Genomic DNA, 23,724 nt, shown 5'->3' with positions numbered 1-23,724 from the left:
AAAAAAACGTTTTGAATAAAAACTAACGTGACAGCAGTTAGTGCGGCACTGGGGTTGAAACTGAACAAAAACGAATTCGCTAAAAGAATATTATAAAATAAAGACAGCTCAAATCGGACAAATCCTTCCTCGAGTTTTTCGCTTACCAACACATTTGGCCTTTAATTTTTATTTATATAGATAGACGATATACGAGTACATTATTTCGCTTGAAAACCCATTTCCAATTTTGATCAAAGATCAATTTCATTAGCGCTTATCATGTTGTAATTGTAGAACATATTGGAATTATTTTCCTATTTTTCCGACCTTCCTTCAGAGTTTTTCGATAATTTTTTAATTTTTCTCTCCGTTATATTGATCTAAGGGAAGAGACGAATACAACAAAATAAAGACGACTCAAATCGTACCATCCCTTCCTCGAACTGGGATTGGAACCGCGTCATACAAGAAACTGGAGGAGCTTAACGCCTTTGGAACAAAGCAGGAATTCGACCTACCCATTACATAACGACGTGTTTAACAAGTTCTGCGAGAATCCGGACATATTTGGCTCACACGAAAAAGCCAAAAGACTCAACCTCACTCCGAAGTACATTCAAACCAGATTGGAAATCGCCAGACAGAATGGAGTTGGGTTGGAGGAAAGAATGTACATCATCCCATTCTTCCCTCCAACCCAATTGCGTTATCAACAAAAAAAAGTTGTATTTCGATGGTCCCGTCTGATGGTAAGATCGTCAATACCCAGGTAAAATCTTCAAGAGCCACAATTTTGACAAGAATGAATCCAGACAACTACATGAACCAGCATAACTGTGTCTTTATCCAATTCACAAAAGAAAAAATAGACAACAACATTATCTTCTAGCATAATAATGTAGCGATTCATATGAAATACAAATTTCTGCTCGAGAATTAATCAAGCAAACGAAATAAAATTTGGCATTTGGAGGTTTTAGGATGCAATGAATGTTTCTAGGGAGGTTAGCTACTCCGCCGCCCTCTCTTAGGGGTGGGGGAGGTGCTCTGTCATACAAATGAAACACAAATGTCTGCATTACACGAGAATTAATTAGGCAAATGAAACCAAATTAGGCATATGGAGCTTTAAGGATGCAATAAATGTTTCTATGTTGGTTAGACACTCCACCCCCTCTCTAAGGGGGGGCTGCCATACAAATGAAACACAAAATTCTGCATTACTCGAGAATTAATCAAGCAAACGAAATAAAATTTGGCATGTGGAGGTTTTTGAATATGAAAAATGTTTCTATGATGGTATAACACCCCTCCCTCCTCTAAAATGGAGAGGGGTTCCCGTAAAAATAATAGACATATTTCAACCAAAAAAAAGACAATTGATTTTTTTTAATGCAGCAAAACGCACTCCTGAAATTTATCCTATCTATATAAACAAAAATTGATCACCGAATGTGTTGATAAGAGAAAAACTCAAGAAAGCAATTGTCCTATTTAGGACTGTCTTTATTCTATCATATTCTCTGTATCAAACATTTATTCCATGTAACGGACAAACATGTTATTTGCAAGTGGTTGAACAATCTTGAACGAGAATTGTGTCTGAAAATAATCTGATATTCTAATGACGGGTTTTGGTAGAAGTACTAGGAATTTTCTAGTAAAAAGTAATTTGGAAATCAATTAGGAAATCAATCAATGAACAGATCTACGATCGGACCTATGAACGTGCGCTTAGTAAAAAAAACGTGAATGTGATAACGAAAAATAGATTTTGGGCGGGACGAAGTTTGCCGGGTCAGATAGTTTCTGCATAAAATATAATTTTTTTCATCCATTTATTGTAGATTCTTACATTCTTTAGCACTTAACATGAAAACAGCAAATAAAATAGTTGAAACAACTACGAAAACAGAAAAATCAATTATGCTTGTTTTTACCGGAATTCGCTAACGCAAACATTTTATCTTTGGTTTTCTATACCTGTAAATGATGTCAAAATCAAGCCTATATCATAAAGAATGTCTGTGTTTTCATTATTCAATTATTTATAACATAAAAGTTTAGTAAATTTACATTTGGAAATGAAATGTTTGGATTTTCAGACTGTTCGGAATATGAGACAAAACGGTAAGCCAACCGGTTGAGGAATAGTAGGCCGAAATTCTCAAACTGCTTAGATGTGTAAACAACAATCAATGAGGTACATATAAAGGTGAAGCAGTAGGCGAAGTGTATCTGTGTATTGGCAAGCAAAATATCGTGTCGTAATTATTTGCATTCAATATGGAATGTATATGGAAGAAACAAAACATTGTTGAAAGTACACACGGTTGCATGATAATTTGTGCCAATATTCTCATGAAATCATTCAACTGGTTGTTATTTAACATATGACAATTATATCGTGGCTTATTTCGATTATTCATGTGGTAAAAAGGTCCAGAGAGCAGTCGTATGCTTAGTTCTCGAAAGCAGTAACATTTTCGGGGAAATTTTAATTATTTGGTGATTATTATCTAACTACATACACACTGACACTGAGAGCCTTCGAATCATTAACTTCATAACGGTAAAAAAATGAAACTTCGTTTGTTTCTATGAACGTGGGGGAGTGAAAACGGCACATGGAAATATCACTTGTATCCGTCTTTTTCGCCGTGATTTAACAAATATTCACACCACGCTATCACATTAGCTTGATATTCAGCGGAAGCTCTACAAAAATGTACATTTTTAATTGATAAATTACTTCCTGAAAATAGCATTTTTACATGGATGCGGTGAGCAATCAAAGATAAACACAACGACTGACGTCACTATTTGCGAAATAGTTATGGCAGCGCATGCTATGTCGCTCGAAACTCCACCATCTTCATTACCTTTTTTCCAGGACATTGAACAACAATGAAAGCATGACCAGCTACGACCATCATTGAGAAGAAATAATCTTTTGATCTAATGAATGATTTTTTTGTATGACAATAGAGGAATAGAATGGGTTCAATGCTGTTGATCTCAATTGCAGCTGGTTAAAAAATATCAACGTTTATGTGTGATGACATGAAAATTTGCTAAAAACAACATAAATTTGAACTTACCAACTGGCTTAGCTTCCGCAATGGAGGCTTCCTTTTCGGGCGAGTTCACCTGGACGCTATCTTCGCTCTGACCCGATGACGCATCTTCCTCGCCGACGTTCTCCTCCTCCTCCTTCCGCTTGGTCTGTGGATGCCGTTCGCCTTTCTCGCCCTTCTCGACCTTCTCAACCTTCTCGCCATCTTTGCCCTTGAATCCAGGGAACGAAGTGATCTTGTAGGTGGTTTTCTTCTTCTGAGCATCGGCACTCTGGGGCTGATCGTATTCGGCTAAAAAAAATGAATACATCAGTTGTAAGCCACCATGTGCATAGGATTAGTAATTCTAAAGTACTTACAATCGAAAAGGAATTTGATTGCGTCGTGATCGTCATCCTGCTGCTGGATGTGAGCAAGCTTCTGGGCGGCTACGCCCAGCTTTTCCAAATTGTCGGCGTAGACTTTCTTCTGATCCGGTGAAAGTTTCCCACTCTTCTTAACCTGCTCCTGCAGCGTCACAAGCGAAGCGGCCGCCTTCTGGATGTTCAACAGATAGTCCCCGAACGATTGATCCGCCGCCCTGATCTCCTCGTCTTCGCTCAGCGAGTCCTCGTTGTTCTTCAGGTCGTCTACGATCTGGTGGACTTTCAGCTCCATACTATTGTCATCGCCGCGCAGAATTTTGCTCACCACCGTCCCGTCGGAGTTCTTCCGGATCTCCAGGATCTGTCCCCGAGCGCCACCGTAGAAGGGAAGTTTCAGCACATCCGCCGCGGTCCGATGCTCGGCTCTGTGGACGAAACGATGTAACGGATAGAGAACGAGAGAACGAGTCAGCGCTGAGACCAAATGTGGCACAAATCGGATGCCGAAATGTTTTGCTATTTACCTAGAAAAACCAGCAGCTCAGAGGGTCGCCCGAAAAGGTAGGAGATAGCAAAGTTGTGGTAGAGTAGAAAGAAGAAGCTAAGTGTAATGCGTGTGTAGTCAAGTGCAGTCATGCATCCTAATTAGTCAGGTGAGGGGTCGGGAGTGCGTGTAGGCAAAATATGTACGTGTCACAGCGGACGCGGGCGGAGAATATTTACAGTTAACGAGCGTGGAGACCTAGAAAAAAGAAATGACGACGAGCCGATCACGTGCGATCACCAAGCGGGTCGGAAAGGGAGCGAGGTTACCAGTCAAGAAAACCATCATACTTTACACTATGTACAACAACCAAATATTGGCATTTTTATTGTTCGGAACCGTACTTTGTATTTTTATCTAATTTACATAATCCACTATTAGGTCAGCTTGTGCGTGCGCCCTACCGTTGGCGCCAACGATTGCCACCGATTGTGGCCGGAAGAGGATCCTAGTCGAACTACCATGTTTCAGTATGGCGTGCGAAACGGGAGTCGAGATTGCGGTGCCACCATTACCTGAGATAGCCTTCGAGCTGGGCTCCAGTATGAGTGAAGCTTCGTCGTAGCTGTTTGTCATTAGGCCTGCGTTAATTGGGTAAATGTCCGTCACCCTCGGAGCGAGAGGAGCTTGGGAAACGGGTCGGTCAGCAGCGGTCGAACCCGTTGCAGTTACCATGACTCGCTGGTCGCTAGCTGCAACTCGAAGCTTTGCCGGTGCTTGCTGGATCTTGCTCGGTGCGACTGCCGGTTCATATACAATTCGAGCTGGTTGCTGTTGTTTGGCAAGTACCAGCTGATGCTTTTCAATCTTGAACTTGTTGTCCGACTGCTGCAGCGCTTGAACGAACGGTGCGCTCATTAGTCGCTTCGGTTGCTTCTGTTTTCTCTGCTGAGCCACTGGACGCGGTCTACCGTCGAGCAGTTTCATTGGACTAGCGAGATTCATCTGAGTGGGCTCCGAAGCCATGGCCATCCCCTTCGGGACACGACTGAAGGGATGTGGCGAGAACGCATCACTAGGAATCAGCTGGAGCGTTGTTTCTCCGCTACCAACTCCATATGGGAGCAAAGAAGCCGGTTGGAAGTGGAAGTTCACATTTGAACCCGGTGCTAGAAGATAGGGTGTAGGGAACGGCTGTGGCTGGAAGGGGAAGAAACTTAGAGGGGGAAAAGGGAGAAAATAATATATGATTACTAAGCTTGTCAGCAGGACGCGAAAAGTTAGACTGTTACCGTAACCATTATTCGTCTAGCCGCTTGCTGTTACGGACGGAGGTTTAGGAACTGGTTAGTCTACGCAAAATGAAAACGCTTATTAGTTTGTTATCATCAGATTGGTTAGGTTCCAAATTGCAAGCAACTAACACTAGAAATGAAACAAGAGGAATTTAAAAAAGTAATTTTATTAGGTTAAATCTAGGGTACAATAATCCTATGGTCGAAATATAAAAAAATGGAACTCTGAAAACATAAATTTATCGACATCCTACGCTAACTGCAGTTCGCTTATAAAACTATATCGATCAATACATCGAAGTCGACCTCGCGAGATCCAAAGATTACGTAATTGTATGTAGAGAGTTAAAATCTGCTTCGATGGCAAGCTGTTAAAAAGGATGAATTTGTACACACAGTATTTACAGAATGGCCACTATCACTTCTATCCTCGGCGGTAATACAATCTAGCTCTAATTTCGGTAATACACTACAGGTCCACTAGCCACCAGTACAGCATCCATAGGTAAGCTTCTCTTTGTGGCGTTGATTGTCTGTCCTAGATCTACACTTTCCGGGACGGCATAAATCTTGGCTCCTGGTCCGGCTATCGTCAAACTTCTCGGATGGGTAATTGCCGTGCCGTTTGGTCCAACAATGGCCGTACCACCGCTCCCGGCCGTTGCCACTCCGCCTGGTCCAGCGATCGCAATACCTCCCTGTCGTACCCTCAACCGCTGAATCACCAATCCACCATTCGGAGGCTCAACCTGACGATTGAAGATCCCAAATGGGCCCTTCTCCTGGATGACGTCTCCATCCTTCGTATCTGGGTTCTCCTTCAAATCTTTGATTTCCGCTAGTACCGCATTTGGTGCCGGTGTAGATGGAATGAAGCGGTTCGTAAAGTTCTGAAAAGTGGCCGAAATGTTGAAGCTCCGTGCTGTGCCTCCGGGTCCTTTATTCAAAATCATCATCTCCACATCATGTTCCATTTCATCTTCACTGCTACCACTTGTGGTCAGGAACTTATTGTTGAGGAATTTATCATTCGGCAGAACCGGAGTCTCCGTCGTCTTCTCCTGCTTATCCTCCTCGTCATCTTCCAATTCGTAGTCTACCGCCTCTAGCATCTCCTCCAACAGTTCTTCTTCGATTTTATCCTCTCCCACCACTTCCGTTATATCATCCACAACTCCCTTCCCCTTCTTAATCTTTCTCTTCTGTTTCTCACCAGTCTTATCCAGGGAGACTTTAGCCTTGCGCTTGAAAACATCGAGCGTGCTGAAATCGATCGTGCTTGGAACGTACCGAATCTCACTGGTGCGTCCATCAGCCGACGGGACACTGATCGGCAGCACATAGATCCTCGGCGTCAGCTCTTTACTCTGCTTGACCGGTGCAATGTACTGATGCTGGAAGGACCGCGGGCTATCGGGCAGCGGCAGATGCAGATACGGCGCCGGGTAGTAGTAAACCTGATTTCGGAAGGGATCCGACGACGAGACCAGTTCCTCCGCCTCAAACTGTTTGAACATCGGCCCCGGACTGATCGTGGTTTGGAAGTTCAACGGTTGATACACCGGCCGGGGAAAGAAGTAACCCTCATGAAAGTTTTGCTTCCGTGGGAAGGCAACTTCCTGCTTCTTGCGGTAGCCCATCGCCTGGTTGATTCGCTCGATTTCGCGCAGTATCCGCTGGGTTTCCTCGATCGACCCGCGCTGCTCGGCGTACGGCTCCAGGACACGCTCTTGCGGCACCAAGCGGATCACTTGCTTTTCGATCCTAAAATGAAGAAATGTTGGATTAGGGGGGTTTCCTTTCTCTTATCAAAATGATAATGGACGAAAGTTATGAAATAATGACGGAGGAAAATTGTGACGATTGTGGTATTGGTTTTAATTGGTGCTGTTTCATATGATAAATTCGCAGTTTTTGAGCGCTGGAAATTTTTCAAATTTATCGTGTACGATGTGATCAGAGTTTTTCGTGAATGGAAATGAATTGAATGTATTAAGAGGGTGGTAAGTGGTCCCGTGGCCGAGTGGTTAGCGTCCCACATTATCATGCCGGGGGTTCGGGTTCGATTCCCGTTCTGGCCGGGGGATTTTTCGTCAATTTTTCGACTTGTACTGTGGTCACGCGTATTCTAGAGCTTGCCACTCCAAAACATATTCAAGGCGTTTCTAATAAAAATCACGCAAGTAATACTTACGATGAGAAGGCCAAAGATCCACTGGGAACTTTAGTGCCATTCAAGAAGAAAAAGAAGGGGGTGGTACACTATGGAAACTTGAAAAAAATAAAAAAATATTTCTGGCGTAAAATGTTCTCTGGGATATCTACCTTACAGTAGATTTTGTCCCAGGCTTACCCGATGCTCCGTTCTAAAGTTACAAGCCAATTAGTGGACCTAAGTATTTGCCGTTATCAAACAATATAATGGAGATTAATTTTTGAATTGACACATAGGAGCATTTGTGGATCAATGACTCGAACAGCTCGATTCGCTTACTATCACGAACAGAGCGGTGGATTTGCAATGATGCATACAAATGCAATTGGATGCATGCAACCAAAAGTCGAAAGTTTTAGAAATTGCAGCAAACGTGTAACTTTAATGATGGTCTACAAGGCATTTTAGAGATAGTGAAAGAATTTAAGCTTGAAATTGGACCGAAATACAACAATTTATGCGGAAAATCGGATAAGGAACGAATCGAACGAGCAGAGGTCCGGATGTCAGAAGCATCTAGAGAAGCCCGCATGTCCAATTTGGCAACAGAAAAGGGACAGAAAGATCACGTTGAAGGACCATTTTATGTTTCAGGGATTGCAGACTGAAGACACGATGTAAAATAAACGAAATAAATGTATCTAAAATTTAGAACGCGCCTTTCTCGAAACTAAGTTTTGCAAACTGGTGGGAATTTTTTGTCATCGTACGTAGAATTTTTTCGATATATTTTGAAAAATGACATTTTGGTGAATGTTTTTGTCTAGATTTTTGAGAAAAAACGCATTTTTTTACGAAAATGTCGCAATTTTGTTGAAAATTAATATTTTGAAAAAATCCTACGTACGATGACAGGAAATATATCCAAGATCACGTAAAAAGAATTGGTTGAAATCGATCTACTAGAAAAACTTGTAGAACCCTACCCCTTTACAATGTTTAGATTACAAGGGTTCAACAAACCGGCTGCAGCTATTCAGGGGACACCGATTTGTCAATTTACACCAATTTATTTTTTGTTTGTGAAAAATATGTACATAACAAAATTGTGATATCAGATTGATCATAGTAATTCATTTTTTCGTTGAAAAATATCACGAAAATCTCATACTTTTTATGGTGTTCATAGTGCACTACCCTCTTAAGAACACTCGTGGCAAACCTTGGATTCTCTGATAATGATTTCATCAGAACACACTCCGCCAGCCGTAATACCATACAATGGATCTGTCTGCGAGGAGACAACCGTTCTTTTGATGTCTACAAGTAACCAAACAGGGTGCTTAGGCAGAACCAATTAGCCGAAACGTGCTCTCGGAAGTTGTACGACCAAGTTCTGACGAAGTACCAAAATTGGTTACTCATCGACGACGAAATGCGGAATATCCAAGAAGTAACAGACAATTGCGAATAGCGTGACAGTGAGCGGGATTAGAGCCGCCATCTTGTACTCAAAAGGCTCCTACGCTCAGCACGCATGAAGCTGTGAAATAGGGAGTTTCACATCGCTCTTACTTCCGTTGCAATAGGAAGACTAATTGCAATCCATCGCGAGCTTCGTGAAGTGTGAAGGGAATGGTATGGAATGAGTGATCGCAGAGCAAGGCCGTGTTGTATCGATTTTAGAAATGGCCGCACCAATGTTACTAAAAACTTGTTGATGAACATAAAAAAACTCGTGAAATCCGCCGTTTCAAGATTGTCAGAACATTTTCACCAGAAATGTTTGAAAAAAATGTTATGGAGAAGCTTGACTACCTCACATTTTGTTCCAGGTGGGTTCACAAGTTACGGGATTTTTCATTGCAGTGCACATGTTAACTCGTCATAATGTATAAAGAGAGATAAGGACCTAGAAATCTTTTCACCAAGATGGTGGCTCTTGCTACTTCTTCTACCACGCGAGTCAAAAGCGTTTCCCTCTTTCTGAGTAGCTCTCACAGATGAGTTTTGAGTAGCTACCACAGAAAAAAAATTGTAAAATTTCATTGGGATATTTTCGGCGAGTGATTTGAAAGGTTAAAGCCGACGATCAAATCATTTCATTGAGAAAGGGCACAAGGGTGGGTCCCTGTGAAGTTTGGGACTGAATAAACTGAAATTTGAACGAAAACTAATTATCTGGCGAAGAAAGGGCAGTTGTCAACTAAACCAAAGTGTTCTTCACGAACAAGATAATAAACTCGAAGATGTACAATCAAAAATTTTTGGAAAATTGCCATCTACTGCCATTAAGATTTGAAAGCTGCCGGAAGGTACGTCAGGAGTAGAATGACAGCTGGGTGAATTTAATAGAAAGGAATATCTCAAAAAAACATCAACTTTATGGCACCAATTCAGAATCTCTGATGCCAGTAAAGCAGTATATCAGCATGTTTTATAGCACTTAATATACATGTTGAAATCAGGCTCACCAACATGCATATTTAGTGCTAATGCTTACAAGCATTAGAACGAAAGCATAATTATCGCTATTGCCAAGCACAAAAAAGCAAATGTAGCAGTGTGTCCAGGCTCAAGGCTCATGAGATAATCAGCATATTACATTCACTGGACACTCCTTAACATCCATAAAGAGATGAGGGTGGGTATATGACGCCTTGTATTTCGCCTTCTTAACATTATATCGGCCCTATTGGACAATTATCAAGAGGAAATTGAAGAAAACTAAAGAGATAACACAAAAAGGTTGACCAGCAAGATGTAGTACAGATGATTTCTAGCCTTAGAAACAGATATATTCCAGACTTCTCGCCATTTATTAGGAATGGAATGGTAATGAAAACTTAGGTTTTCATTAAAAATTATCAAAGAATTTTTAGGAAAAAAAATTCATTGAAAAAAAATATTTTGAAAGCAAAAATTCATTTTTCTCGAAAAATATACATTTAAATTTCTGAAAAAATAGATATAAATAGCCCTTACAATTTCCAACAAGTTTTCCATACATCGGACGATGGGCACATTTACATGGAAAAAGTATATCGAACAACAACTTTTTAATTTTTTTCTTTGAAAAAAAAAACTATTAATGTTTAATTCGTAACATTTTTATGTATAAATTATCGCAAATTACATGCTCTGTCAACTTTTCTCTATTTGGAAACATGTCAAGAACATGTCAAACGTGAGAATTTACACACAAAAATGTTACGAGCAAAACATTATTTTTTTCAGGAGTTTTCGTACAAAAATGACTTATATTCCAAAAACTAAGTTCACGTTTTAATAGAATCTCAAACTTTGTCAAAAACACTATATCGCTATCTTGAATTTAAACGAAATTAGGATAAGTTTTATTTTTTCAAAGAAAATATGAATTGTTAGAAAAACTTTTTCCCTGTAAATGTTGTAAATGTTGGAAATTATAAAAGCGAAATTTTTTCCCAAAAAAATTTTGGTATTTTTTCGTAAAAATATAAACAATTTCCTACGTTTCATCCTTTGACATGAGTTTTGTAGGTATCATAGTTTTTACATTATAATTTTTTGTAAAAATTTAAGAAAAAAAATGTGGCTTTTTCCAAAATGTTGTCTAATTATTTTTCGAATATTTCAAGTATGCAAAAGTGCTTAAATGACCCATGTCTTTACACCCACAACGTTTCACTGCTATCTGGGATTGTGCTGCCAATTGGCATGAAATTCGTCATTAGTAATTGTACAGGAATATAAATTGAGCTTAAACCGACTAGAAACGGAGTGCCTGAAATTCGAATTCCCTCTGTCCGAAATTTGATTTTTCCATAAATAGTGTCCGAAGTTTGATTCGAATTCGTTTTTTTTCGAAATTGAAAAAAAATAATTCGATAATATTTTATTTTTTCTGTTTTCTGCATCAAATGCCTTAATTTTATTGGGATGGTATCTAATCTAGTACGACCTAGACACTAAACATCAAACACAAATTTATCGAAACTAGATTTTTTTCAAACTGGCCTACATGATATCTCTTCTAATGAACCAACTTATTTCAAATATGTATGAACACAATCTTGATACATCTTATCTGTTTTTTCTGTGTTTTTTTTTTTTTTGTATTCATCTCTATTATGGCTGTCATGATCTTGGTGATAATAGACTGTTTTTAGCTTTTATATTGTAGTAAAAAAAATTTTAGCGTCTCGCATGGTACAGATATAAACGATAAGAATTTAAAAGTTTTGTAAGGGCTGATCTAGAAATTTTTCGTAAAAGAAAATTTCTCGATTTCTCTGGATAAAGATATTCAAAGTCAATCCAAAACTGTGCAACATGGGTATTTTTATTTTCTAAAACTCTATTTCTTAAAGAGTTAAGACGCGTTCACATTATGCCGAATGATGCCGATCGGCCTGTACCAGGCGGCATATTCGGTTCGTTATGTAATGCGGACGCCCCATCGGGTGCACGAAACCATCACGAACACACGAAGCATTATGTCGTCAACGTGAATTTGCTTTGTTTATTTTGATTTGACTTTCTTTGATACGGACCCAGGGTACGGTTATGAGAAGGTATCCTGGACTCGAAGTGTGTTCGACACGATTCACTTATACACTCTCAACTATGACATCTTAGCTTTGACGGAAAGCAGCAATCGCAAAGCAATTCATAACAAGTGTTTTTTTTTGTTGCGAATATTACTTGTTTTGCTACTTTTAATTTGAACATACATCAATAATACGTGAGATAGAGGAGTTAGTGAACCATTAAAGTTAGAATAACGGAGCTAGTACCCAGGATGTGTTGTTTCTGTGTTGCTTTTTAAAGCGGTCTATTTACGGCGGCCCGAATGCGAAGGAATATATTATATATAAAATATTTCTATTTTCAGATAACTCTATGGCTCGTTGTGTGGCACCCGGATGCGTGAGCGTTCGGTCATTAATACCCTGGCTCGAGGTCAACTCGAATTATGATAACATATTCCACAAATTATCATTCCATCGATCCCCAAGGGATGTGACTATTCGGAAGAAATGGCTTCGGTTCTTTGGACAGGACCTAAACAGCAATACTAAAAACATGTACATTTGCTCGCTTCACTTCAGTCCAGATTGTTTCATTCATATCGATGGCTTGGAAGTATAATATCGCCGAAAACTGACACAAACAGGTAAATTTGAAAAAATCCTTATTATAGTTACAATTATTACACAAAAAATGTTTATGTTGAGCGGTTCCTACAGTCAGAAAGGTCAACGATTCTCATGCCTCGTGAAATCACCGAAGGCTCGCCGAAAGGTCTTGATTGACATCAAGCAAGAGTAAAAAATCATAAATCATCCATAACATCCGTGGAATTGGTCCAGTTTTCTAATGGGACGAAACATGACTATCCCAAGACGGATATTCCGTCAAATGAAATCGGGAGCAGCACTATCAACATCTCTAATGAAAAATCTAGTGATTCTGCTAGTTCTGAAAGCTTAATTCAAGCACTGCAGTAGGAAGTATCGGAGAGCTGCAGAGAGCTTCAGGAAACTCTGAATTATCGAACCATAATTTCCCATAGGTTTAGATTAGAAAAAAAAAATCTAAATAGTTTATTTTTACGCTGCAATGAATAAATGTATATATTTAGCTAAAATACAAAAGATATAAACTTATTTAGACGAATTCATTATACCGCTCCATGATACTTGCAAAGCTAACACGTCACAGCCTCACTGTTACTCATGCACGAGTCAGTCCAGACTACCTTGTCATAAACGTACCCTGATACGGACCGACTTATTTCGGGCTGGGTTCGGCATGATTCGAATCGGTTTCCGGCACGATGGCAAGCCCGGGCACGTCCACACTTATTCGGCTTTACCGGGCGACCAAGACCGATTGGCGTAATGTGGACGCGTCTTTACATTTGTTATGTTCGGGACAAAAATGGGTTTCTGTTTTATGCTCATGAATTTCGGTCGAAATTCGGAAAAACGGTGCTGCGTGACCGCAAAGCAGAAGCTGAAGAGGAAGGCCGAAAGCAATATGAATCTATCATTCCGTGTCTGAGTCCGGGAGATCGAAGCAACCGGCCAAACAATGAATCCTGGCCAAAATGGACATTGTTGGTCGTCCGTGTCGGAGCAGCAGACAATCACTCAAAAGGAACTGAAAGTGTTTGTAAAGAACATCTTCTCGGCAAAGCATAAAGTCGTGGTCATAATGGATGACGAGACCTACTTGACTAAACGGCAACGACTAGCAGGGGGCCGGATACTTTACCGGCGAGCAACGGATGTCCATTCGCTGTTATTTTCTTCGTGGCTTGTGGAGAGATATACAGTACGAATTGCCTGCTGGAAGTTGCCGTCTTCTTCAAGCAGTAGCACATAAAGAAGTTTGTGATCTTACGGCAGCACCTGCAGTCGGGTTAATATGCCATGAGATCACTAAAGAAGATTGAGCGACTGAAAATAAACGTTGTACCGAAAACCCTTAGGCGGCTCGCACACCGCAGCAATGAGCAACTAGCAAACTGCAATACGCAATATACAACAGGCAACATATTTTGTTGTTCTTCGCATACCAGAGCAATAAAAACCCCTGACATTATGCAAACAATCGGCTAATGTACGAAACTTGTCAAAATATGGGCGATAAGTTGCTCTTCAACCGACACGCTTTGTTGCTAGCGACATGTGTTGCTCTGTAAAGGCGACAGCAATATCGTATTGCGTCGGTGTGCGAGATCAACAAAAATTAAATGGAATAATCCATTGGCGATAATATTGCGTATTGCATGTTAACAGTTGCTAGTTGCTTATTGCTCCTGTGTGCGAGCCGCCTTAGAGGCCAAAGAACTGCAAAGTTTAAAGCCGCCTTAAAGCAAAAAAGCATTCAATGTCCTCTAGTTGCGACCGACTGAAAATGAGGATCAGCCGAATACCGTAAAGCCCCCTGGCATCGAAGAGTTTTTATTGAAGCCTTGATAGACGTTGATCCATTGAATTATCATTTGTAGATTTTTCTCGTCTCCATCCGAAATAAGTCCATTTTTTTAATGCACGCGTTACATTAATTGATATATACGAATACTGAAGTTAATATTCAAACAAACCTATGCGACACTTATTCCTAATATTTGCATTTATTATCTTTTGATTGAGTTATTAATATCAATTAATACATAGCTTATAATTATGCATATTTGGCAAACGTTTTTCCCAGGGAAACCGACATTTTGAGGCAGTGATAAATACCAATGATACTTAGTGTTCGTGTTGAAAAATGAACGCTCATTTTGTCGTGCTACATTTTTGAATATTCGATAGAAATACAAGTTTCTCTTCACTTAATACAGGGTCTTTCAGATTAAACGCGCACGCAAAATAATCGGATAGCTCCTTAGAATTTTTTTTTGCTCCGTCGATGGAAACACTGCATTTCCTGTTTTGAGACGATAATATTCGGCTGCTCGTTCAGTCTGATCGGATGGTTTTTAGTGTTAAGATGTACAATTTACAAGAACGTGTGTTTTTAGTGTAATCGTATTACTCGAGCAACCGAAGCCTTAATGAAATTTTGTTTTTTTTATCCCATTTGTTTATTTTAGGCTCATTAGCATTGTAGCTGCAACAGAGCCGAATTTTCAATCGTGTACATGTCACATGTTTATCATATCTATAATTAGCACATTAGACAGTTGCCATTTTTCGGCGTAAAGTATTCCTTCTATACCATTGCATATGATACATTACATTTCACAGTAGCTATTTAGGCGTAAGAGTGTTCGTTCTGTTCTTCCATTGTCCAGTTAGACCGGACAGCGGAGACAGTTGATATGATCATTGTTGAGTTATTAATAGAATAGCAGCCCGATGTTTCTTGCAGAGCAGAGCAGTTGTATGGATGAATCGATCTTATTTCAACCGTGGATCGATCTCCATCGCTGATGATTGTTGCGTGGATGTAGTTATTCTGTAACAACACAAAGATGGTCAATGAGGGCCCTGAGTTTTGAACTCACGATCGATCGCTTACTAAGCGAACGCGCAACCAATGTGGCTACGAAGACCCCCTGAAATTTTGTTCTCTTATGGTAAGAATTTCAATGTACGCCTGTATATGATATGATAAATAAAATGCACTGCTCTTGAAGTAGCCATGATTTCTTGTTTACATGTAAATATCATTCAGTAGCACTCGATCAGTGCTGACAGTAATTGCACTTTCAATAAACCATAGTACAACACAAACGTGATTTTCAAAATTTGTCATCATTTCCATTCTGAAATATAAATGTATTGTAAATAATATGGTATAACAAGAAGTAACACAGCACATTTATCGAGCATTTATGATCGATATTATGTAATCGCACACTTAAAAACCTGTAAACACCCAATCGTCACAATCATCGTTGGATTTTCAGGGAAGGGAAAAATCAAGTTCAAACAAACGATGAGCTTCTGCCATTCGTGGTCCACAAATTCTGTTCGCAAAGCAAATAATTTCCGCGCGAATAATTGTCACACAAATTACCAAACATATTAATAATATAAATCCAAATGCAAGCGATGCACCAAAACAACTACAAAAACATACACACAAACACAGATTAATTGTTAAACAAAAACAAATAAATCAAGCACTCTAGCAAGCAGCTCATCATTGGTATTAAACTTGAAAAAAATGAAACAAAAACAAATAAGAATAGTATTTATGTACAATAGAAAGAAGGAAACTCATGTAATGGGATAGATAGCTTAAGATATCATTATTAATTATTTAAACGTACCTGTACATTACGATATCATTAGACTGTCTTTGCGTTTGTTTTAGTTATTAGAAGCCCAACACGACAACACACGCACATTAGAGAGACGGACCCGAAAACGCTTGGCTAACGCATTTCCATTTAACAAAAGAAAAAAAAACATTTACGAGAAACGTTTTCCTGCTCTTTTTTCTCTAGAGAAATAATGTTAGACATCACTTGATTAACACACGGATACGCGTCTTGTCGCATCAAATTTCCCGTTTTAGGTGCGCATACGCTAGCGTTAGGATTCGCCGGGAAAGGAAGCATAAATCTATATCCGAGCAGCACGCGATCTTCCCAGCAGCAGCAGAAGCAGCCGGGCCAGAACAAAATTCTCCCACGAATGCAGAGAGCCCATCGAGTGTTCGAAACCTTGTTCTCTCCTTCGTCTTCACATCTGCCTCATAAAACCGATCTGGAGCCCAACGTAGTTAACGTTTTTCTCGTTAAGATAATATGGGCTTACACGGTTCCCTGATCCCCCTGTGCCCCCGACAGGTATGTACTGAGATTTCCGTTGACTGCTTGGGGCGCATTACTGGGCTATTGTTTCTGCTCGGACGAAGCTGCGATTTATTGTAACATGAAGCAGTAATCAGTTTGTGAGAGGGGAAAATAAAAGATAAACGGATTCCTGACGATGAAAGGAAAGATTGATGGATTCGGCTGTTTGGAAGGTGAAGGAGAAGAAAAAAAATCACCTGGTAGAACCCAAATAAACACTAAAACAATCTAACCCAAATAATCACACTAAATCAAAACGTTGGTATGTGTGTGCTCACCATGAGCTTGAAGAAATGTATGTTGACGGTCTCGGGGGAGACCCCGCACCAAGAGAGAGCTTCGGGGACGAAGCAAAATTGGTTAATTGGTTGTCTAATGTTGTCGATGGGTTTCCCGAATGATTGGTTGATTTATTTGAGACATCATTCAAATATGTTATTTGCCAGTCACGAAGGGAAAAGAAAAAGCGTTAGCGATATGGAAACCATCCAATAAGAAGCTTTTTGGAACATACATATCATCATATGAAATAACAACAAATTAATTCCAATCACAACTTGGTGTACATAAAAAGTCATAACAATGACCAGGCTTTTTTGGGGGCAACAAAAAAAGAAACAAGGTCAAATAAGCACACACTCGCAGGTGGTTGTTTAGAAAGTGGCTACTAGACTTGGTTAAAACCGCAACATTTGCAAACACGCCATCGGTCAGATAACAATAGCCCACGCACTCAAACCGGTCGGACGAAAGTACAATAAGAAGGCACGCGAGTGCGGAGGCGGCGGCGGCGGTATCTTTCATTTACGATTTTTTCCTCCTTCTTCCTTCGGCGGCATGATATGACAGCGGTCAATTAAACGGAGAACAGGCGGGCGGTGGAAGGGCAGCAAAACAGAGGTTGAAACATTAGAAACAGACAGAAGTTAAAACGATTGCGAGAAGCTAGAGAGAAGAAGAAAAACAAATAGCGGATAGATTAGCGTGTTATTTCGATGAAGGCTTTGCGATCTTCGGCACAACTAAAAAGAAGAATTATAGAAGGATAGAAGTGGAAAGAACATTGAACATTGATTACACCCACAACAACAGCAACAACAGCAATGATCCAAATCGAGTTCCAAAGGAGAAATGGAAAAAAGTACAGTCAGTCACGAGTTCATGTATGCAATTCAGAGAATTTTATGCTGAAAAGAAACCTTATCAAGCATCAATAGATTAACAAATCGAGCTTGTTAAGATGCCTTGGATGTTGGATGAGTTCTAAATTTACATAAATATTACAGAATAAAACTTCTTGTGAATATAAACCTGACATGTTTGTTGAGTGTCCTCAGGTGAAAAAAAAAACAAAAATATACGAGGGTCGTTCAAAAAATGAGTTTCAGTGCCTCAGAAATTGCGGAAAAATTAAGTTAGGACAAAAAACAAGGTGATTTTCGCAATCTGCGTTTTATTTTCTATTTTTTTACATAATCGCCGTAACGTTCGAGGCATTTTTCATAGCGTTGCACGATTTTTTCTATTCCGAGCGCGAAGTGCGTAGCGTCCAACTTTTTGAAGTACGATGTAACTGCGTCACGAATTTCTTCAGTGTTATCGAATCGTTGACCGACGAACGCCTGTTTCATCACCGGGAATAAGTGATAGTCGCTAGGGGCGAGGTCTGGGGAGTAGACAGGATGCTCGAACACAGTCCATTTCAATTTTTTCAATTGCTCTTGAGTTAGGCGAGCAGAATGGGCCTATATCAAATCAAAAAATTATCTCGTCTGTTATTAATATTCACTAAGTTATCAGGTGTATTAAAACGTCCCCAGTTACTTTTGGAGGTAACAAATGTATTGCTATCGAATATAATTTATTACTTCCAATTAATACGTTCTCGGAAGGTTCAGCATATGAAAAAAAAAGTTATTAACCACAAAGTTATTGAGAATGGTCAATTCAGCCTTAGTTCTTTGTAAAATGATGATGTTTATACAGGGTGGCGTATAAGTCACGCAATGTTCTCTGAAGGAAAAAAAACGATCGCACTGCAACTATCGAGCGTGTTGGTTCCTAAGCGTTTCAGTTGTCGACTTTGTATCGTTTTTTATTCGAGAATAAATATTTTGCATCGTGAGACATTTTTATACGATTATTTTTTGTACAAATTTGTTGCGTGACATATTCGCCACCTTGTACATAGTCTTTCTAAATTTAGATTACGTACTATCAATTTTAGAGAGACATTTCACACGTGAAAAAAATCGGTTGTCTCCCATTCACCCGAAACACGTTTACCCGAAGCACATTTACCCGAAAGCAACACATACCCGAATGACATTCACCCGAATGTAACAAATACCCGAACGCTACAGATACCCGAACGCTACAGATACCCGAATGCAACAAATACCCGAATGGACATTTACTCGAATGTTACAAATACCTGAATGTGACATTTACCCGAATGAAACATTTACCAGAATGGAATATTTACCCGAATGAAGAAAGAAAAATTATTATGATTATGAGTTTTGTCGAATCTCCTGTTACGAAGTAAAATGAGAAATTGTAATGAGGAAATTCGAAAAATATGTTGAAGACTTCGCTGTGTCGTTTATAGAAATAAGTGTAGGCACAATTGATATGCCGTCTGCTTTACTTTCCTTTTTGCTCTTTAAGGCCAAGAGACATGAGCATGGGTTATGGAATATTCCGAAAATTAAGAAAGTAACTTTGCCATAAAAATTCAAATGAAAATGTTGCAAGTAATAATTAAGAAAAAAAATGGTACTTACGTATTTACCATCGCAGCGCAGTTTTTATCATGAATTTATTATTTCGCGATAAAATTCTGATCTGAGAGCAATGTATTGGGGGCGAAGTCCCCATTTAACGAGGATAAGGAACCAAGACGGCGCCAAACCGAGTCGGCCGCCGACCCGCCGTCGGAAGCGACGGAAGCTCGCAAGCAAACCTGTGTTCCACCGGAGGCGATCCTTTAGTCAAGTCCGACCGAGCATTAGCAAGCGTCGGACGGCACACGTTTACCTGGTGCATTACGTTTGCCCGGTTAATTATGAATGTCATGTATGTCATGTTTGATCCCAGAAGAAATTTTATTGCAAAAAAATAAATTCATAATCAAAGTTGCACTTCAGTGCTTTACGATAAGAAACGATGACCCAAAAACGTTCAAAAATTTCCATCGAGTAAATTCTAATTATCCAGCATTGCGTTTCACAGTGCTGTACTACGATATCAGCGCGTGGCCTGACAGGAAAAAAAACTGTACTATTTCACGTTATCCACTCAAATCCACTATTTCTCAAATCACACTACCCACGAGAAATACTTTTTCAATGAGAATGAATGTGCGAGACAAATATGATTTTCATATAACAGTGATCAGAAATAAATACACAAATACTTCCTAATTCTTTCGGGTGAGTGTCGCATTCGGGTAGATGTTACATTCGGGTAAATGTTACATTCGAGTGAATGCTGTATTCGGGTAAATGTCAGTTCGGGCAGATGTTACATTCGGGTAGCTGTCGGATTCGGGTATTTGTCACATTCGGGTGAGTGGAATTCAGGTGAATGTCTTTCGGGTGAGTGGGTTTCGGGTAAATGTGACACAATCGAAAAAATCAGTGCCAATCTGTACTTGCTGGTGAAAATCTGTAATCTGTACCGTACAGAATCTGTACCAAAACTAACGGAACAATCTGTACCTTTCCAGAACAATCTGTACGTGTGGCAACACGGGTCGGCACAAAAGAGTCGATTGTTGTTGTCTACACAAAGAGATTTCAACAAAATCAAAATGAGTGGAGAAAAAAAAATCAGCATGCAAATCCGAAATCTTGTTATTTAGGACCATTTGCAGCAGAATTCACAGCGGAAGATTGTAAAGAAGTTTGGAATAAGTCAGGGAGTAGTCCGTGAGATTGTGCACAAGCACAAAGCTTACAGTTCGCTTGCTGACAGATCTGGAAGAGGCCGTCGTCGGAAGATCGATTGCCAGACGGATCAACGAATAATCCGAGAAGTGAACGGTGATTTCTCGAACTCGGGCTTTTATATTTGTGTTCTATTTTTATTCAAACAATATTGAGAAAATAGTTATCTAATATTGTTTTAATACAATGTAAACAACACTTTGTTTATATCGTTTCAATATCGACCGCACAGCTCTAACTGTCATAACATGAAGAAACGATGGGTTACTCAAAGGTTTTGAACGATTTGATATTACTTTTTGGGAGTGGGCTTTTATTTTTGTCATCGCATTTTTGCACACATTAAATAAGTCAAAATGGCGAATATTGTTAATTGCTTGAAAAAGTCATAGTTAACAAACAATTATATGAAATTACGGTAGTAGTTTTAGATAAAATAGTCCAGAAATTGAGAAATTCTAAACATTGAATGTAATTGAATAAACATTCCATGTAATTAATTTTCGAAAAAAATATAAAGCTTAAAGTGCTTAACTGATTTACGATTTATTATGTGTAAATTAATGGTGTTTTAGCTCTTAGCGGTCGTATGTCTTCTTTCACCCACCATGCTGCCGTTCTACGCATAGTTGTTTCATGTTACTTTTTAACAACTTCGACTTTTCTTCATAAAACGATGTTTTATGCCTAATATTCCAGAAAACCGCAAAAAAAACATATTGTTTGTTCCCATCTTTTCAAAAAACAACATCAAGCTCAATTGTCCCATGTTGATATTCTAGGTAGAAATGTCCCACCATGTATTTTTGGTAGTTCCATAATAAATGAATCGGTTCAAGTACAATAATTTCATGTCAAGCTTTCAACAGGGCTAATGCACTCATTCCTGGTTTGGAAGAACGCTTTAATTCTCAAACAAATAAGACAAAGTTTAACAGAACACGTGTACACCTTATTAGCGAATGCCTAATAACAATGAGATTTATATTCAGCAAAGGTGTTGCATCACTCCCTTCTTCATAAATCGATGTTTCTATGCATAATCTTTCGGAAAATAAAATATCATCAGTGCATTAAGCATTTCAAGATATTAGAACAAAGTGTCCGAAATATGATTCAGAACGGTATTTCAAAAAACCGCATCAAGTTCAATTGTCCCATGTTGTTATCCTAGGCATAACTGTCCCACCATGTAATCAAGCTCTAGTGGATCAAGTGAGGAAAACTTTTCACATTTCATTAAACAATAGTTTACTGTTTATAAAAAAATCCGGTATATTGCCAAACTGAAATTCTTAAAGCTTCTGGTAGAAATTTTCAAATATGCTAGAAAACTTTGGTTGCGTTTTTCTCAGTTGCTGATTTTGGAACATGGGACAACTATGCGTAGAACGGCAGCATAGTAATTTCAACAATGAATCAGCTCACATTTTTTCTAAACAAATCTTAATCTTTACTGAACTTGTTCACGAATCAAAACGGTTTCGGTTTCTATTAATAGTTGAAAACAGAAGTTGTCACTCACGTTGATGTTTTCCTTTTCTTAATAAATCGTAAATTGGTTGAGTGGTCTAATAGTTTAAAATTTTCAAAAATGGACGTATTGGCAAAACATTCATTTTTTCAGACAACCACATTTTTTAATTTAGTACTCATAGGATGAAAAGAAAAAAAAAGCGTATATTTTACGGTTTTACGAATATACGTGGTTTAAGTAAAATCAGAACATATTTTTCCGGTGGGTTCCTTTACCATGAATTTACTGCTAAAGTGCTCGCCAAGGACACGCTTTCTAGACGCTTTTCAAACAGTAAATGGTAGTAAGCTAAATGTATTAACTAGAATTATTACATTATAATTCAATTGAATGACTTTTATTTTGTTTATTTTGTAATGTGGTTTACACTGTATAAGAGAGGTAGAACGAATTGGTTTGAAATTTATCATTGTCCATTTTTTATTTCATTAAAATTTGGAAGGGGACGACCAAAACCCTCAAAATCGTGAGCTCTAATAATACTCAATAATTAAAAAAAAATACTCGCGACCGAAATAAAATTAATCATTTTCAACTATTCAGAAAAAAACACATACCAATCTACCATTAATTACAAGCCTGATATTTCAAATTATCTAAACTTTAGTCTTCCGAGAGATAACTTTTTGTATGATAATTATGTTGCAACAAAACTCACTAACAAAAGATATTTTTATCAAAATCAACTAAAGCCCGGTTGTAAGCTGATTTCGTCGAAATTTCATGAGAAAATAAATCTCTGTATCTTCGTTTCAAAAGAAGAGCTATATTATCGTGATATGAACCTGATGAAATTTAGTTCCTTAGTATCGGTGCTTGCCCTCAACATGACAGAAACCAACGAAGGAAAATCGATCGATGACTTCGGCTCGCTATGTTTAAACACAATGGAATCCGTTCATAATGACATCGAAGGGATGTCATAATAAGCGGATGTCATACAAAGCGTTTTGTAAAAAAAAACTGTAAATGGTAATAATGTCATTATATCCGATTTTTTTACAAAGATTTTTTTTATGAAAACCAAACTCCGTTGTGTAATTACATAATAATAGGCGATAGATCAATATAAACCGTATCATAATAAACGTGTTCTACTGTGTTCATAACTAATTTTAATAATATTATTGTATACTAATAGGAAAGTTACCGCGTAGAATTAGAGCTCTTCCCGAATGTTGGATTATTTTAGGTAAGATCTCTAAGATTTTCTCTCAATAAAAAAAAAATTAGAAAAGGTAATAGATACATAGAATATCACAAAGATACAATTTACTAAAAAGTCAATAGTGCATCAGGAAGGCCGAAGAAACCCAATTAGGGAAATTTCCCCAAAATTCACATAAATAGATGTAAACTCGTGTGCATTAATTAAATTATTAAATCCAAAAATGAATTCAAAGTGTATTATTGCAAGTGAAATTCTAAACATTAAATCCATTCTGGCAACAAAACTATTTTGGACCGGAAGGAGTAATCTACGATGTAGATCATAAGCTATATAATTCAATATTCCAATTATATGTTTTTCGCGTTAAGCAGATATGCATAATTATACCGTTCGCCGACTGACTG

General features: G+C 38.6%; 1 protein-coding gene across 3 annotated transcripts in view; it reads right to left on the bottom strand.

Moving 5' to 3' along the window:
- The window catches only part of LOC129767556 (uncharacterized), a 79,642-nt gene that overhangs the window by 7,088 nt on the left and 48,830 nt on the right, over positions 1 to 23,724 (bottom strand). The window contains exons 3-4 of one of the 3 annotated variants that reach the window (XM_055768572.1): positions 3,419 to 3,849; positions 3,084 to 3,350 (exon numbers count right to left, since the gene is read on the bottom strand). In XM_055768572.1, the coding sequence (XP_055624547.1) occupies positions 3,084 to 3,350; positions 3,419 to 3,849 (698 nt within the window). Of the gene's footprint in view, positions 1 to 3,083; positions 3,351 to 3,418; positions 3,850 to 5,354; positions 6,968 to 16,134; positions 23,238 to 23,724 lie in introns of those variants that run through there. The other 2 variants (XM_055768575.1, XM_055768574.1) reach the window with 2 other exon arrangements.

Source organism: Toxorhynchites rutilus, chromosome 2 (assembly GCF_029784135.1).
Source record: "Toxorhynchites rutilus septentrionalis strain SRP chromosome 2, ASM2978413v1, whole genome shotgun sequence".
Lineage (NCBI taxonomy): Eukaryota > Metazoa > Arthropoda > Insecta > Diptera > Culicidae > Toxorhynchites > Toxorhynchites rutilus.
This window is presented reverse-complemented; position numbering and strand designations above follow the sequence as displayed.